Source organism: Varroa destructor, unplaced genomic scaffold, assembly GCF_002443255.2.
Source record: "Varroa destructor unplaced genomic scaffold, Vdes_3.0 BEIS01000006.1, whole genome shotgun sequence".
Lineage (NCBI taxonomy): Eukaryota > Metazoa > Arthropoda > Arachnida > Mesostigmata > Varroidae > Varroa > Varroa destructor.
This window is the reverse complement of record NW_019211459.1, coordinates 7,429,816-7,445,788: the sequence shown is the minus strand read 5'-3', so window position 1 is coordinate 7,445,788 and position 15,973 is coordinate 7,429,816. Positions and strand designations below refer to the sequence as shown.

At 42.2% G+C, this 15,973-nt stretch overlaps 2 protein-coding genes across 9 annotated transcripts in view; one reads left to right on the top strand and one right to left on the bottom strand.

Moving 5' to 3' along the window:
• Nucleotides 1–15,904, bottom strand: part of LOC111253203 (uncharacterized) — a 26,958-nt gene extending 11,054 nt beyond the window's left edge. For 2 of the 8 annotated variants that reach the window (XM_022812299.2, XM_086992907.1), the window contains exons 1-2: nt 9,129–10,452; nt 1,373–1,658 (exon numbers count right to left, since the gene is read on the bottom strand). In XM_022812299.2, coding sequence (XP_022668034.1) covers nt 1,373–1,658; nt 9,129–9,161 — 319 coding nt within the window. In that variant the 5' untranslated portion in view covers nt 9,162–10,452. Of the gene's footprint in view, nt 1–1,372; nt 1,659–9,128; nt 10,454–12,568; nt 14,121–14,170 lie in introns of those variants that run through there. The other 6 variants (XM_086992908.1, XM_086992909.1, XM_086992910.1 and 3 more) reach the window with 6 other exon arrangements.
• Nucleotides 1–15,973, top strand: part of LOC111253484 (rhomboid-related protein 2-like) — a 43,378-nt gene that overhangs the window by 4,341 nt on the left and 23,064 nt on the right. The window lies entirely within an intron of this gene.

Below are 15,973 nucleotides of genomic sequence, written 5' to 3'. Positions count from 1 at the left end.
ATATGATGCCCCATACATGAGGCAACGGACGCTTCACGGCTTGGACAAGCTCCTAGTGTTGAAGAAAGTAAGATAAGCGGTATTATGCTTGGATACACACTGATAGAACACCAATCTAGCAGTCTGCGTCGTAAAAATCGATAAAGAACTACTTCATATTAAGTCGGCCTGTCATTTTTTGTCTACTTAATTTACATAGCCGAAATGTGAATCGTAAATTTTTGGGATCAAAGTCAGTGGAACAGGACTATCAGCAACGACGAAAAGACGTTGTTGCGCTGTAGCACGTGACGCTGCTAAAGGTGCTGTGACCCCGATATTTAAGAAACTATATTGGCTGCTCCTGCCGCTACTGTGCTGCTATCGACGCTTGCCCGACGCGCGTCTTGACGTAGCTGTCCTTTTCTTTGACGCGCTACCGCCGACCGCCCGAACCGGGTGTAAATGCTCCGATTCTGTCAATCGGAGCTGTAGCGGAGACGTAAAGTGTCCGGAGTGGCAACGTTCGTACTTTAACAGACGACGGTATCTTTTACTATTTAGAAGCAAATTTATTTTTGGAACTTGACCTACGCGTATGGCCCTCTCGGGCTATTGGCATCAAGCAAAAAAGGCGGGAAGTAGATAAAAGTAATGTTTAGTTACTCTGACAGAGTTTTCATCGTTCGGACACCGAGCCAGCTTATCTGCAAACGAATGCGTAGCAGTCACGTGCGTGTTTTTATGTAGAAGAGATAACGATTTTACAAGCATTTGTGACATACCGTATGCGACAAAAACGGTGCTACGTCTTATGTATGGAACAGCTGTGGATTACTTTGAAAACCAAGAATTTTTTGAGATCTGTGATACTTTCCATATTTTTATTTATACACTATATGCAAATATTTTACTGTAGCATAGTAGCTTTTTTGGCTTGGTAACTGATGCATGCACTATATTTTTATCTAGAAGACTAAATCCGTTTACGGACGTTGGATCTTGCCTTTTAAAAATAGTCATGGTAGTATGGAGCGTTAGCTGTTTATTGAAGAAGTACCCTCAGTGGATTCGCATATTTTCTTCTGCTCGTGGTGATCCTGCATCGGTACTTGATTTAATACAATTTCGATGACGAAATAAACAACATATGTGTCTTTCTGTTGGGTGTATATTGATCCAAGGTCGAAGGGTTATAGTTTTTTGGAAAAAAATTTGAAATTGGTATAGACATATGTTAAACGCTTATGAAATCATGTTTTGGAGAGCTTTTGGCCAGGTGTTATAAATAAAAGTATTAAATTTTAGTGACCGTTACAACTTTAGTATGAAGCATTCATAGGCGCCATACGGCGATGGACAACTAACCAGTGCAAGTGTTTACGTAACTTACCCTTTTCATCGAGAATATCGAATAGTGTCTTCATTGACTGGACAAACTTCGCTGGTAGGCCTTCGTACGGCCGAGGATAACTAGGTGGCGCATTGCTGTTGTTAGTGGTTGATGTTGACGTTGTTGTTGTTAGGGTTTGCTGCTGGGCATTTTGCGCTAGGGGAACTTGAGATGAGGTAAGGGCCGGCGAAGCCCCCAAAGTTCCCAGAGGCGCCAGTGGAGGCCCGGGTTCCCCGGCGGTTCGACCTGCTTGCCGGCCCATCTCACCACCCACCTCTACCGATCCCTGAGTATATTGCAAAAAACGGGGAGTCAAATTAAAGAAAGTAAACGCACCACTAAAAATGTCTGTGAGTATAATGGGATCATGTAATCAAGTATTGATTAAGGTTTTCTATGCGTTTAAAGTTTCCTTGTTTGCTGAAACATGAGATGAGCGTCGTTAAGCATAAGTTCGAACATTCGGCTCCCGTATGGAACTTATTTTGTAACGTTAAAAAATTAGCTTGTACTACCGGTCTGGTATAGCTGCTCGGACAGGTCAAGGTATTTCGATGACATATTAATAATAAAGGATATGGACATCTTCTCATGTACGGTTGAGTAATAATTTTTTTGAAATCAAATGTTGACTTTATTGCATCTGTCTTATAGGTACAGCATGCTGGAACTATTTTGATCTACACCTTTTATAAGTATGCTTTGCAAGTACATTAATTTTTTTTCTGTGTGCTAATTAACATTTGTTCTACATGGCTTACAATACAACTGCAGCACAAGTTTATTTAGAAAGTGCAAATGCAATAGCAAACAGGTATTTACCTAATTAAGTGAAGTTAATTTTGTTTAAAAATTCATTCCAAGTAAACTTCTTAACCAATACGTTATGCACGCTAGCTTACCTATCATAGTTTAGTTTATTATCAGCTCAACTTATTTTTAATTTTCTAATTAACCCCTTTTACATTGCGCCCCCGGACACCTACCCAAACTTATATGCAGCTCATAAACTGGAAAATTTAGAAGTGTGACGATGTGTCGCTCAAAATGCAGAGTAACATTTATGTTCATTCATTCTTTTTTTTCAGTTAGGCTTCATATTATTCTGTGAAATTAACTGTGACTAGTTCTTATTGTACTGCAGGTATACATGTGTATACATCCCAAATCTTCAATGCACACCAAACTAACTTAGTTTTGTAGTACAGATACGATTTAGGCAAGGTTTTTTGGTAAGTCTGACTTTTTTCAACTGGCTTCCTGATCGATTCAGGCTGATCAGAGCTGAGCCGAAATTTTCTGTCGGTCCAAGTGAAGACGTATGCAGTAATCCCTTATACGCCAAAACAAACGGGTGAGCTCGGTTATTTTTTCTATTCGATGTTATAACAACTGACTAGATTTATGGATCAATTAGCTACACCTGCAGCTTGAACAAAAGACGCAGAATATGTAAGGAGGTAAGGTATAACGGTCTTCTGTAGCGATAAAAAAGCTAATTAGGTTAACCTAGCGACCTAAACGCCTCTTAAAAAGGCCCTAAAGGCGAAGCCAACAGACCGGCTGATAGATTTGGGTACTGTGGTCTCCGTGAACGTAGCGCTCCATAAGGTGAAGTTAATACGTCGAATTAGAATTCATGGCGGGCAATTTTGAATGAACTGAATGTAATTTATAGAATCATAATCATAATAATAGCGGCAAAATACCGAAACATTAAAATGAAAGACTACATTACGTATGCATATAACACGTAAAGAATTAATTCACAGCAAATCGTAGCGCCTTACAGTATAAACTGTACACTAAGATATAAAGTGGTGCTATAGTTATTACCCTAAGAGAATTGGATCTATACAAGTATCAAACATCCACATGAACCGTACGCGTGGATCGAGTTTGGAAGAAAATCGCATTTAACTGGTGGCTGCTAAAAGTCGGTTGTTGGCCTTTGACCGGATAGGCAACCGAGCTCCGTCTGCATTGACAGTAGTATTACTAATCGATATACATCGATAATCTTTTGAGCAAGGCTCTACGTACAGACAGCAATTATATATGTATGTTTACTATTATTCATTCTCCCAGGATATTAATATTAAATATAGCGGACCCCCAGGTCGCAACAGCAGCTGCTGGCTCGTGTGTTTGCGCAACTATGAAGAAGGCGCGAGAAACCCTGAAGGGTTGCAACTGGAGAAGAGAAAGGATTTACTACCCGGGATTGCGTATATATGCAGTCGGAGCTTTACTTGAGCCAATCAAATGGTGAGAACAATTTTTGTTTGTCTCTGGCGACCGACAACGATGAAGGACTTTTTATTGTTCCTTTTTCGTGAATCTGAGGGAAAGCGAACAACTTACGATGGACGCAAACAAGGAATTGTGTTAATGAACAAAGCCTTGCTTAGGCTTACCTTTGCTTCAAACTCGCTATGGCCACTTCTTATTTATGACTGTATGAATATTTCCTTTGTTTTACGACAACGAGTGGTATTTTTATTATATTGTTCTACTGTACATAACATTTTCATAGAAAGGCTGTGTGTTTAATGTGTTATTTTATGTGGGCGGTATATAAACGTAGCTCATTTGGTTTTGGCTTTATTGTATATCACTACTCGGGACTAAAAGAGATAAGCTTGATAGAAATTAAATCTCAAATGTATAGGTATGTATCACTCTCTACGAAATAAAGGTTCGCATATATAGGTACAATGATGTACTTGTCCTGAATACAGGCTCAACACATTTAATTTTTGTCTCTAACGTCGGTGATGCTTAACAGGATTCGTCAAGGAATCCGTGTTATCACTCAACAGTAAATTCGTGCTGACACCTAGCCAAAAATGGAAGAAATCTTGTTGTGACTATGGAGGATATCTCAGCGGTTAGACTTTTTATTTATTTAGAGAAAATAGAGTCCGCAAAGTAGTTGTGTTTAAAACGTCACTTAATCAACCGGCTAAGATTATTACATGTCTCATTTATATGATGTAGATTTTTTATTTATCTCATTTATATCAAACAAATTATATGATACGACTTATAAAAGTTATCGATAAAAGACTGTGCTTCTACCTCCTCCTTTGATTGAGGGTACAAATGTTCACAACTCATTCAACCCGACTCATTTCGGCAGTTTGTTACTATAGTGGAATAAAGTTTCATGTATGCGTGACCCCAAGAGACGCGTGATCCGTGACTGCAGAGGCACAACTTACGTTGCACATCCAAATTTTGCAAGGCATAGTTCAATGAAGTAATGGGAGTAACACCACGCCTCAAAAAGTGTCCAATCGCCAACGATCACACAAGAACGGGAAAAAAATGGCACGCGAGTTACCATAAACCAGAGAAACATGAAAAAAAAAATCTATTTAATTAGCTAACCTCTTAGTAAAGGAAAACAAAAGAATGCAAGCAAAATGGCTTCAGTCACGTTTTCTATACTAAAACTATATTAGTACACCTTAAAAACTCAGTCAGATTCCAATACGTTCAATACTGAGCTATTTATGGTAACTACACAAAAAACATTACAACCAGCCAGCGTTAGTCAATCACCCAACATGTACATATCGATCTAATGCCCAGAGCATAGTTTTTCCGAGTGCATGCAACACTCCGACTGAGCCACTTTCTAAATTACTCATTGGCTAACTACGCGCTCCTACAAAAGGGCTAAAATATTCACCGAAATGCCTAAATCGACTTTCGAAACTTCAATATTCAATATACGAAAGGCCTGAATGTCCCAATCTTCGTCCTCACGATATAACACTATCTTGAGCTTTCGCTTTTCCGACCCTGCATCTATCTACTAATGAGAATAAATCCATTTACATAGCAAGACATAGCAGGATATGTTTAGGGCTGATATATTAACCGAAGCTTCCTCCATACGAAAATTGAATGTCGTTAAAAACAAACGAAATAACGATGAGCCTATGTTTTGCCAAGTAAGGGACAAGTCGGCAAACAATGATTGCACATTCATCCATTTCCGACCGTCGACCATTCGTTTTATTGGAGTGGCTTGAGGGGCGATCAGGTTGAATCTTATACTTATTTTTGCTATCAGTAGTGCAGCACGATATAATAGAATACCTCATCTATCAACACGAAAAAAGCGGTGCCTGTGACAAGCATCGACCAGGCAACAGCCCGACGTGCAAGTTATTTGCAGCTGAGTCGACTTTGTACGTATCGAGTATCACCGAATTGCCAAAACGATTGCTTCGCAGCCATCAAGGATGAAGCTTTTGATAGCTGAAAATTTCTGTTTCTGTTGCTTTTCCATGCGTAAGAAAAGCAAATGAACAGCAATAACCAAAAACTGGTAACCAAGCTCTAGCAATTATTTGGCGACGCGTAATACAGCGAAGCTTCGAGGAAGGGAAGCCAGCGGCGTGCAGGCTTCGGCCTCGGTGCCAGTCGTTGCAGTAGAAGCGTCGTTCAGCTTTTGCCAAGCATGTCCATCTATACGTTCGAACGGTTGTTCAGCGTCGAGTCAAAACAACAGCGACTTTCGTTCGTTAGGCGGGTGGCGGTCATATTGGGGTTCCGCTAATCAATTGCCTTGCTACGATACAGTTAGCTGCCGCTGCTGCGGCCACCAGCTCTTCTTTCGCCGTCGATCTTCCCGGGGGTTTAACTCCTCCTTCTCGTCCTTTCTTTTTTTCTTCTCCAACGCCTTCAGCCATAGCATTCTCCGCATCGACGTTTTCTTAGCGTCTCTTCGACGTTTCGTTCGAATTACGCTGGTTGTCGACTACTTTCTTAGACCGATATCGACAACGACTATAACCTCGATGCTGACGGCAGAGGCAAGTGGCGGGACTCTTCGCTACTTGCCGCTCGTTGGCACAGCGATCGGTCGATTTCATCGTGGCAAAACTGAGTCAAGCCGAGGGAGGGTTTTGAACCGCGGCTACTGCCACTGTTGTTGCTGCTGCTGCTTTGACGTTGTCGATCGACAGTATTAAACTAATGAAAGCGAGCGACGCTTTTGTAAAGAAAGATGAACGTATGACCGCTGCAGGAGCAGCACTAGTTCCGAGGCAGCAGTAACAGCGACGGGCAAAGATGAAAAGTCGAGGGAAGCCGCTGGTGCTGCTCATTCATCCACCGCCAGCGTCAAATGATGGGCCAGTATCAGTGAACGTCCTGCAGTGCCAGCCAACGTCAGAGTACAACAAGTTCGAAAATGCCGTATAAACTGGCTGACTAGCGTAACTTCGACGATAGCTACGGTACCGGCCACAATATTTGGCATCGGCAGCAGAACGTTGATAGTTGTAATGCAAAAGGCGTGTACATTTTTTTTCGGTGGTTTGACGTCAAGCGGCACTTTGCTGTCTATCTTTCCGTATTTTTGCAATTCTGCGTGCATTTCTTTATTTTCACCTTCCCGCCTTTCTCCCTGACTTCAACAGCGAGAGATTTAACCTATGGTGGTGGAACCGATGGCTGGGTGGTCAAATGCGTGTAGAAGACCCATATACATGGGTAGTAATATTTTTCGTAAATGTGAACTGTCTTTGTTTCACGAAAAATTCTAACGTATAATAAACTGCTTAAGATTAATTTACGGTTTGGCAAGACAGAGGAAACCCCTTATCGTGATCGCTCCTCTTTGACAACAGACCTTTTTTTCATTTTCCTATCCTGTACCCCTCGGTACGGGAAGAGTGTCGGAAGCATTGTTAAACTATTACCTCGAATTCATAACAGACTGATAAGTAAAAGGTTACAAAAGCGTGAAACATGGTTAAATAATAGTCAATACTTGACATTATCGACAAAAAACTATTTTCTAGTACTTGCTATAAAGGTTCAGCAGGGCAAGATGAATATATCTTACAATACAAATTGTTACAACAAACAATACAAAATGTTGTCTAGAAACTGTAGGCGGCTTTGGATAAGTGGATCTGGCGGGACGCTCATGGAGTGACATAAGTTTACAGTCGGTTCACATACTGGTCTGCTTGAAAGCGAAGAGCAGATACATTAGATTGTATGGAAATTCTGAACTAATAAAATCACAATAATTGTCGATTTATAATTAGCCGGAGCTTCAATAGGATCCACCTTGTCCATACTGTGTTACGGACTAATTGAAAGTAAAGCTTTCAGGGTCCTTCGAAGCATTTTCGTTAGAAATCCCTTACGGAAGACAATTAGATGAATCTATACTTTAAAATTAGCCTAGTTCGTTAGGGATCCGGTCATTAGCTATTCCAGATTGTTAGTCAAACCTAGTTATGCGATAGTTTTGAATAGGGGCACATCCCCGCCAGTTTATTTTCGAACAAAGATGTGGGCTCAAGCAAATTATTACAAAGGCTTTATGGAGCATAGAATCTGCTTAACGTCGTCTGTTAGGAGTTGTCGCCCTTACTATCCTTGAAGCTGATCGGATTTATTAGTTCACTTATTTTTCCCCAATATAGTTACCCCATGCTTACTAGCGCATGTTTGGTCTTTTGTCAAACACCAAACGTACTTTGTTCGTACTAGTGGACAAGTGGACAAGTTAGGTGCCACACTACCGCATGGACTTTCAAAAAAAAGATTCCCTATATGTCACATCAACGGTAAGCTATACGGGTCCGACCTGCTACATATCGGCGTTGTTACGTGATATCGTCTTCTCTGCTATAAAAGTTAGCACTTCACGATTATGTAATACTTTTTAACATCATTTTTTGATCTAGCGCAGAATAGAACAGGCTGATGGAGCATGGGCTGTTTCGGCTAAGGGGCAAGTTCAGGATTCTCTCATTTGCATAATTATGAACACTTGTACCATATGTCCTTCGCTCGAAATTTCCATTGGTGCGCTAAAGATATTATTGTTCTCCCGTTATGTGGCCTCTTACGGAAGGGAGTCACATGAATCGCTCTGGGCGAATCATTGATTTGTTGCCCTTGTATCAGCTCACAACACGGCATTAACACAGCTACTGAAATTATGTTTATGTTTATCCTCATATTTATGTGTTCAAGCCCTTATGAATAATGTATCTGATTGGGATTTTTACTTGATTTTGCTAACTTTTGTTAAACTATACTGTCAAGCTACATCTGTAGCTGCGAGGAACAGTACACAACATCTGCTGAGCTGTCTCTCGCTGGGGCGGTCGTATGATGATTTGAGGGACAGGCGATTTTCGGCTTTGCCAGAAATCTGCCGTGGGTGTCCCGTCTTATGTGACGGACGACCGACATGATATCGAACAGAGATATAACAATTGCATAACAAAATCTGAATTTAGTGCGGCCAGCTAAGTCCTAGCAAAATCAATTTGGCATTGACAGTTGTTGAGCTAATGAAACAGCCGTACTCATGCATTAAAATCGTCGCATCTAAATGTTAAATAATATAATTTACTATATGTTAATCATGACAAAGGAGCAACAGGGCACGTACGCAAGCATATCGATGGTAATTTTTCAATATTTAGTTCCATTTAATAGTACGCTTACAGTCTCAATTTGTTTTATTACAATGTAAACATAAGCGGCCAGTTCCAAATCACTCTGAAGAGCACCTGAAAACGATGAGTGCTTACATGGACACATCTTCTGGCAGCATGATGTCTAATTTTATTAAAGAGAGTATTTGTTGACTTACAGTGAAATGGCGTACACGGTAATATGTTTTCCGCTATCCTATAAACTCTATAAAAAAAAAATCTGACACTTTACTCCTATAATTGAGCGGTGAAAATTATCCTCTATTACTCACAACTTCATTCTCATTCCCTATAGAGATTTGCATATCACACGATGTTGTAGAGCTACATCATCCGTTTACAATACACCTGCTCACATAATTATACACACATGCGAAAATTAGTGAGCATAATATCCAGCGACAGATAGCGGCAATAGCGGGTAGTATTCAAACGTCGCAGCTTCATTAGCCAACGCTATCAAAGTCTAGCACAGTATGAAATAACAATTACTTCTCCTAAACTGTCCTTTTTTTCTAATCCTTCGATAGCCATATGGACAGTCGTGCAGCTTATGGTAATGCCTATCATGCACTGCGGACGGAGCAACGGGCAGGACTAAGCCCGCGCAATCGCGAGCCACTTGCCGCTACTAAAACATAGATGAATATAACTGAAGACTGAGCATGAATCTCTAATCCTGACGTAGCAGTGCGAGCTTTCCTGCTCTCGTAAGGTTTCGTTCTGTAGCCTTCGCGGTTTATTCCTTGCTCAGTCCCTCTTGGGGATTCGTTTCTCCAGCGAGCGTCTTATTCCTTTCACAAACGAGCTTCGCACACAAAAACAATCACACTCCTTCACAACATTCTGAGCTATTCGGCACTTAATGCTCCTTTATTATGCTTTTGTAATATCATCTTGATGGTAGAGTTGATTCGAGGATCCTTCTAGACGCACCGAAACTGATGAGTGAGTTGCAGCACTCTAAACATCCTCGCCGTCGTTTGACGTTGGAGTTTGTTCGATTGGCCAAGATCGAAGCAGCAGCGGCAGAAGCAGCAGCAACAGCGGTAGTATTAGCTGATCAGAATCCTAAACGTAAAGTCCCTCAAAAATCCATGTTCAGCCAAAGGTGCAACAGCTCACTGGAGCTCTCCTGTTACTCACGTCTCCCTAATCCCTACTCAAACCTACACAATCACAATATCATTAGTATTATCCGTCGCTTTCGAACACACTGACGGGCGTCCCTAGCACGATAATACTTCTATTCTTCCCCTCGATTAGATTTGAGCGCCTGCCCCCGGTTGAGGTCCCCCACCAAAATAGTTGTTTTGTTTTCTTTGCTTCTATATTGGGTTAACACAAAAGCCGCCTGCCGTTGGCGACGTCTGTATTGAAACTGTGGTCCATCAGCAAACAACTGCGGAGCAGCAGATTCGCTGATTTCGGTGGTCTTTGACGGCGGCAGCGGCAGCAGCAGCAACATTTGGCTGCAACGGCCAATGTCTTTCTATTTCTGCTTCAGCGCCAGCGTTCACTAGAAGACCCGCCAGTACCAACGAACGACAGCAGCCCTCTTTCTTCAGAGGCTAACGCAGCGTCTTGTCCGGTTTTGCGACCGGTTCGGCGCCACCCGAAAGGAGAACGAGTGAGAAACGTCGAAAGCTAAGGAAAGGACGCAACCAAAGCAACAAAATAAGAAGCGTGGCGGCGGCAGTTGTCGCTGAACAAAAAATGTTGCCGAGCAGGCGAGGAGGGCTCGGTCATGGCATGGGCTGACGGCGACTTTCTGGTATGCGACGTTCGACACCTCGCTCGGCGCAGAAGTGCCCCACCAGTAGCGAAATGCCAAAAGCGCACGGGTATTTGCCAAGCACGTCGATTCGGTATTTAGTGGCTCGACGGCAGATCGACTGGCAAGTTGTGTTGCTTCGCCTAGTTTTTCTCTTTTCTGCCATGCTAGATACTGGGTCGACTTGACCCTTGTCGAAGGCATTGGCGCTCAACCAGCTCCGCCGGTGAGCGCCGCTGACAGGTCCGACATGCCCTCACTACGCTGCCACTTCGATGCCTCGCATCTACCTGTCCATTCTTCTGTCAGTCAGAAGAAGAAAAACAAGTGTGTGGACCGAAGTGGGTCGCCGGACCCCAGCCGCGCTCACTGGTTCTGTTACATCGTCTATTCATCAGTCGCTCGGCGCTTATAACGCTGCTCACCCGCACTGATTTGGTTCACCCCGCTGGTAGGCTCACCCGATACCGCTCAGTCAACCAAACGCAGCCACGGCCAAAGTCGAGCACATCGAGGGTTGATTTCCTCACCGGCAAAATCCATCCCTATTGTTCGGCAGGGTAGGAAGCGACCTCGCGGCGTTCGTCCATGCCGAGATTTTCCCTACAGCTTTTTTTGGCCTTTTAGTCCTTGCTTTGCTTATGCTTGTCTACCCTATCCCAGGTTGCTGTTTATGTCTGCCGGTCGCCTATCATCTTCCTTGGCTGAAGAACCACAATAACATTAGCGAAAATGTGCCGGTTCCTCGCGTCTACACGCGTCTCAAACTGCATGAGATGCCAGAAGAGACCAGGTCAGACCTGCATCGTTACTGTGCCAAGCGACGTGTGCGCTTGCACACTTTGGCAGCACAGCAGTGACAGAAGCAGTCTTGTCGCGCACACAACAAGTACAGTCTGGCAAAAAACGTCCGTAAAGCGGTTGTTGGCCGTTGTTCACAACTTTATGGTGTAATTGTACTGACGCAATAGGCTTTCCTCAGCCTGCCCAAGCTTTCTTTTTTTCGTCCTTCTCCCTCAGAACTCGCGCAAGTCCCACAGATAATATTATTGTACTTTTCAGACTCATTTTTTGTTAACAGCAGCGGCAGGCGATGAAGGGTTGCTTTGATATCATAAATCGTGTCGTGTGGCTCTCCGTTCGCTGGTGCTCCCGTTACTGCCGCCGCTGCTGCTTTAGGCATTACTTCTAGGCATTAGTTCTGTCGTCTTCATACTTCGGGCATTGCGGCTTCGGACCACGCTCGTATCTACAGCTTTCTTGGAGCGGCTCCTACGAGTGGAACAACGAGTAGCCTCCACTGTAGACTCGAACTGCTAGTAAACGACTGTACACGACTCGACACTTGCTGACCTCGCCATTTTTGGATAACGTTACTGGCTCCAACCAGAGTTTCATCTTCGCAGACCTCCGGTTTCGCTAACCATGCTTCACTGTCAGCCAGCGCGATAAAGACTATTCTCGTTGCTTCTCGCTTTCGTCAAAAAGAATCAAGTGGAGATAGAATTCTCAGATTTTATGAAAGAAATCAAATTACTTTTAGCGACCAATGGGCCGGGCGCCGGGCCCTTAGCCTGCTCCAAAACTAGCAAAACCACCGTCAGTTGGTGGTAACTGGCAATTATTATAACATGACTATTATCCACCAGATATCAGAGAAATTTCTGCTTAAGAGTCTGTTTCAGCTTGATTCCTACGTTCTATAAGTGTTCTTTTTCGCGCAGCATCCTTCTTTGTGCGGAGCTAGTCGTAAATATGCGGGTGCCCGGTTTTGCGGCTAAACCTTCCAGCCAGTCGTCTAAACCAGGAGTTGCATGCGCGATATACTTCTTTTTGCCAAGTTTTATAGAACCAGGTCTTTAGTCAGGTAGACAAGACACCTTCTTAAAAAATATTGCTAGCGGTGCTGCCGTTTGTGCTCGTGCTGTCTCTGCTTACCCTCAACGAAGAAGTCGGTTTAGACGTTCTTGTTATGGTTTGGTAACGGTCGGCTTGATGTCGATATTATTTTTCCGCTAGCGGCGATTATCAGAGAGACCGCTGATGCTTCGCGGATGATTCCGTTATGTTTAAAAGGCGTCAGTTGTAGGAGCAAAGGTAACGGCGGATAACTGAACTAAGCGAAGTCGAGACAACGGTCCACGACGGCTTTCGGTCTTTCTAGACGTCGAATTTTGGAACTTCATGCTCTAACAGCGGCGGCGACACCACAAACATTTAATGTATTTCTCGTTAGTCAACACCATATTCGTTGAGATAGAACATGCACAAGCATTAACGATATATGAACATATTCCCATGCGTGTTATAAGTCAGGGGCTACAACTTGCTCGGGGAGATCAGACATGTTAATCTACATATTCAAGTGAGGCTAACGGTGCAGCTAGGACTAGCTGTAATTTGTGGCTGTTAGATGACATAAGCATCTCCCTAGACGTCCATACTATGGCATGACCGTACCGGATTCTGCAGAGCTTTGTTTACTGAACCCCAACCCCAACATGAATATTTATTGTAGCGATTTCGCGCATGCAATACGCTTCTCAATCCAACCGGCGGGTTTCTGCGTGGCAGGCTTTAATTTAACCAAGTCCACAACACCACTCGTCTTCGTGGTGGTACAGTGACAACGAACATTTAGCTCAGAACGTATGAAATTCCAGCTTTCTTATCTTAATATCTAAACTTTCTTATCATAAACGGAAATGCAGGAGCATCGCAAACTGTTCCAGTTAAGTTGCACTCGAATTGCTTTGTTTTCACCAGGTACTCTGAAGATATATAGACAGGGACACCTGACTCAAGGAGACTCTATCACACTGTGTGAGGTCAACTAACACAACTCTTGAAGAAGAAGTTCTTTATTTTATGCAGTATTTATTGATTTTCATGAAACTTTTAATTCTAACCCAAAAAGCACAGTTCTACTGTACTGTGTTTCAGAATATTCTCTACTCCTTTGAAAAAATCCAATGTTGGTTGACATGACTTCATAGAAGATGACATTTTCTTACAAACGGACAGGACGGGCTCAGGAAAATGGCCTAAGCCTATAGAACCCGAGCTACAGAGGCCTCTTATGGCCGGGCGACTTCGAGGGAATCGCAGAAAGTTAAATATTTAGCAAAGCACTAATATATACCGGTTATCACGACAGAACCTAAAGTTTATACAGAAATTAGTTCTTGAAATTACCTTAGAAGAACGAAAGCATAATCAGTATTGTAAAAAGACAGGAACCTTTGCATTCCTGTCGAAAGCTTCATGTACATGTGACATTATCATACCAAGTAACGGACCATTCTTTACAGAGCATACGGGCGCAGAGTGCAAAGAGCACCTTTACGGTACTATTTGAAATATTAATGCTACACCACATTTTCATTAGGTTATTATATTTGAGTACTAGCGGTAAGCTACTACTAGAAAAACATTTTTTTTTTTACCTTACTCCTTAATATATGCAAGTTAGTTGCTGAAAGTGAGCCATGTCTAGTGGAACGTAATTATTATTCTAGCTCTTAGTTGACAGCTATTCACCTTTATAAAGTAGCGTTTCTGTACGGTGTCACTAAGTGAGGGCGTTCTTACGGGACATTGTGGCCTGACTTCGAACGCGGACACAAATACACGGTTCGTCTCGTGGTAGGAACTCGTTTGATGGAATGCCTAGCGGCGATACCGGACGTAAAACTCGGAACATCAAGGCGAAAGCATTCAAGTTAAACAAGCATACGACCCATCGACAGGTCGATGAGCAGTGATGAGGCAATGGGACACGATACAAACCTGCAATGGCCAAGCCATTTTGTGGCTGATGCTTAGTCTCTCTCATGAGAATAATCTGTTGTTTTTCCACACATTCGTTGCGATAGATCGCATATGTCTTCTTCCAGGACACTTTGAACAATTCCGTAGCCTAAAGGCATCCTGGGCACAGCGGGCAAAGCAGTAGTTGTAGTCAATCCGTAGACGATACCTTCTGGCGCAGAAAACCGGAGATTACAAGATGTCGACGAGATGAAGCAAGTAGACCGCAACATCAATCGAGTTTCCTATTAGGAGGACCTCATCAGCCCGCTCCAGGAGCTTTTTTTGAGCTCAATGTCCGATAAACATTTATTCCTTTGGACAAGCAATGGTACTAAGAGAACGTGGAATTTTAAAATGAGGTGATTTTTGTTCTATTCTAGTTCCTAGTTGATGCTCAACCGGACGGAACGCAATTTTTTATATTAAATTTATTCGATAGCATGCGTTACAACGTTACTAACTAATATCTAGCACAGGTAACTAAGAGAAATAATTATCTAAATTAGTATAACAGAAATGTCTATGTTTAAAGTACAAACAATTCAAAGAGCAATGTGATTTTAATAAACACCATAAGAATGGCAAATAACAAACACTTAGCATGCGGGAATATCAGAAGTTTTTACTAAGTCTCTACGATCTAAAACTAGTGAGCATTACAAAGTAGACCTTTGAATAAAATATAAAGTCACGATTTACAAAGGCTGCTTAGTACGGCATCATTATGATTAACGACTGGATGAAATAACTCTAAGAGAACCGAAGGTAGAAAAGTGCAAAGAAAAAAAGATACAAAGCGCTTGCTGAATGGAATCGTTTTGGACTATGGAGGTCTGCAATTGTAACAGTATAGGTTTGTCCTGAAATGTTCGCAAGTAACATCGGAATTGAATAGCTGTAGTGCAATAGTGAAGCATTAACAAAGCATTGTAATATTGGTGCTGGCCATGAGGAGTAAAACGAAATGACGTTAAAGAATTAGCTAGATGATGGTGGCTACAGAAAAACCTAGCAGAAACCAAGCAGAAATGGGCCTACTGCGTAAGAGCACGGCATGTATTTTGGTGGTAATTATAATAGGCGTATGAATTACGTGTTACCCACGGAAATCGATTATGAAAAATAAGATGGTTATGAGAAACATTTTTAGATATTAACTGCTAAACACTGCTAAAAAATTGACATAGTCATGAATGATTGTTTAAAACCTTTTCCTAAAGACAGTGGAAAGAAAGTGCTTTGATTATTGGTGCTTCATTGATTAAAACAAAACTCGATCGACGTTATTTCTTATTATAACGACGTTATTATAAACAAAAAATTTAATGTTAGCACCAAATATCTTATGAATAAGCCTTTCTTACCAAATACTACTCAGCAAATCTAATATAAAGGTTATGACAAGCTTGCCAAACCGTTGTACCTATCTGTTCTCACAACAACAAACAAGTATCAACTGGACCATATAACCACGCTCACCTAGCGAAAGTTAAATCTATCCAAAGCATTAACCTTATGTCTTATATTGTC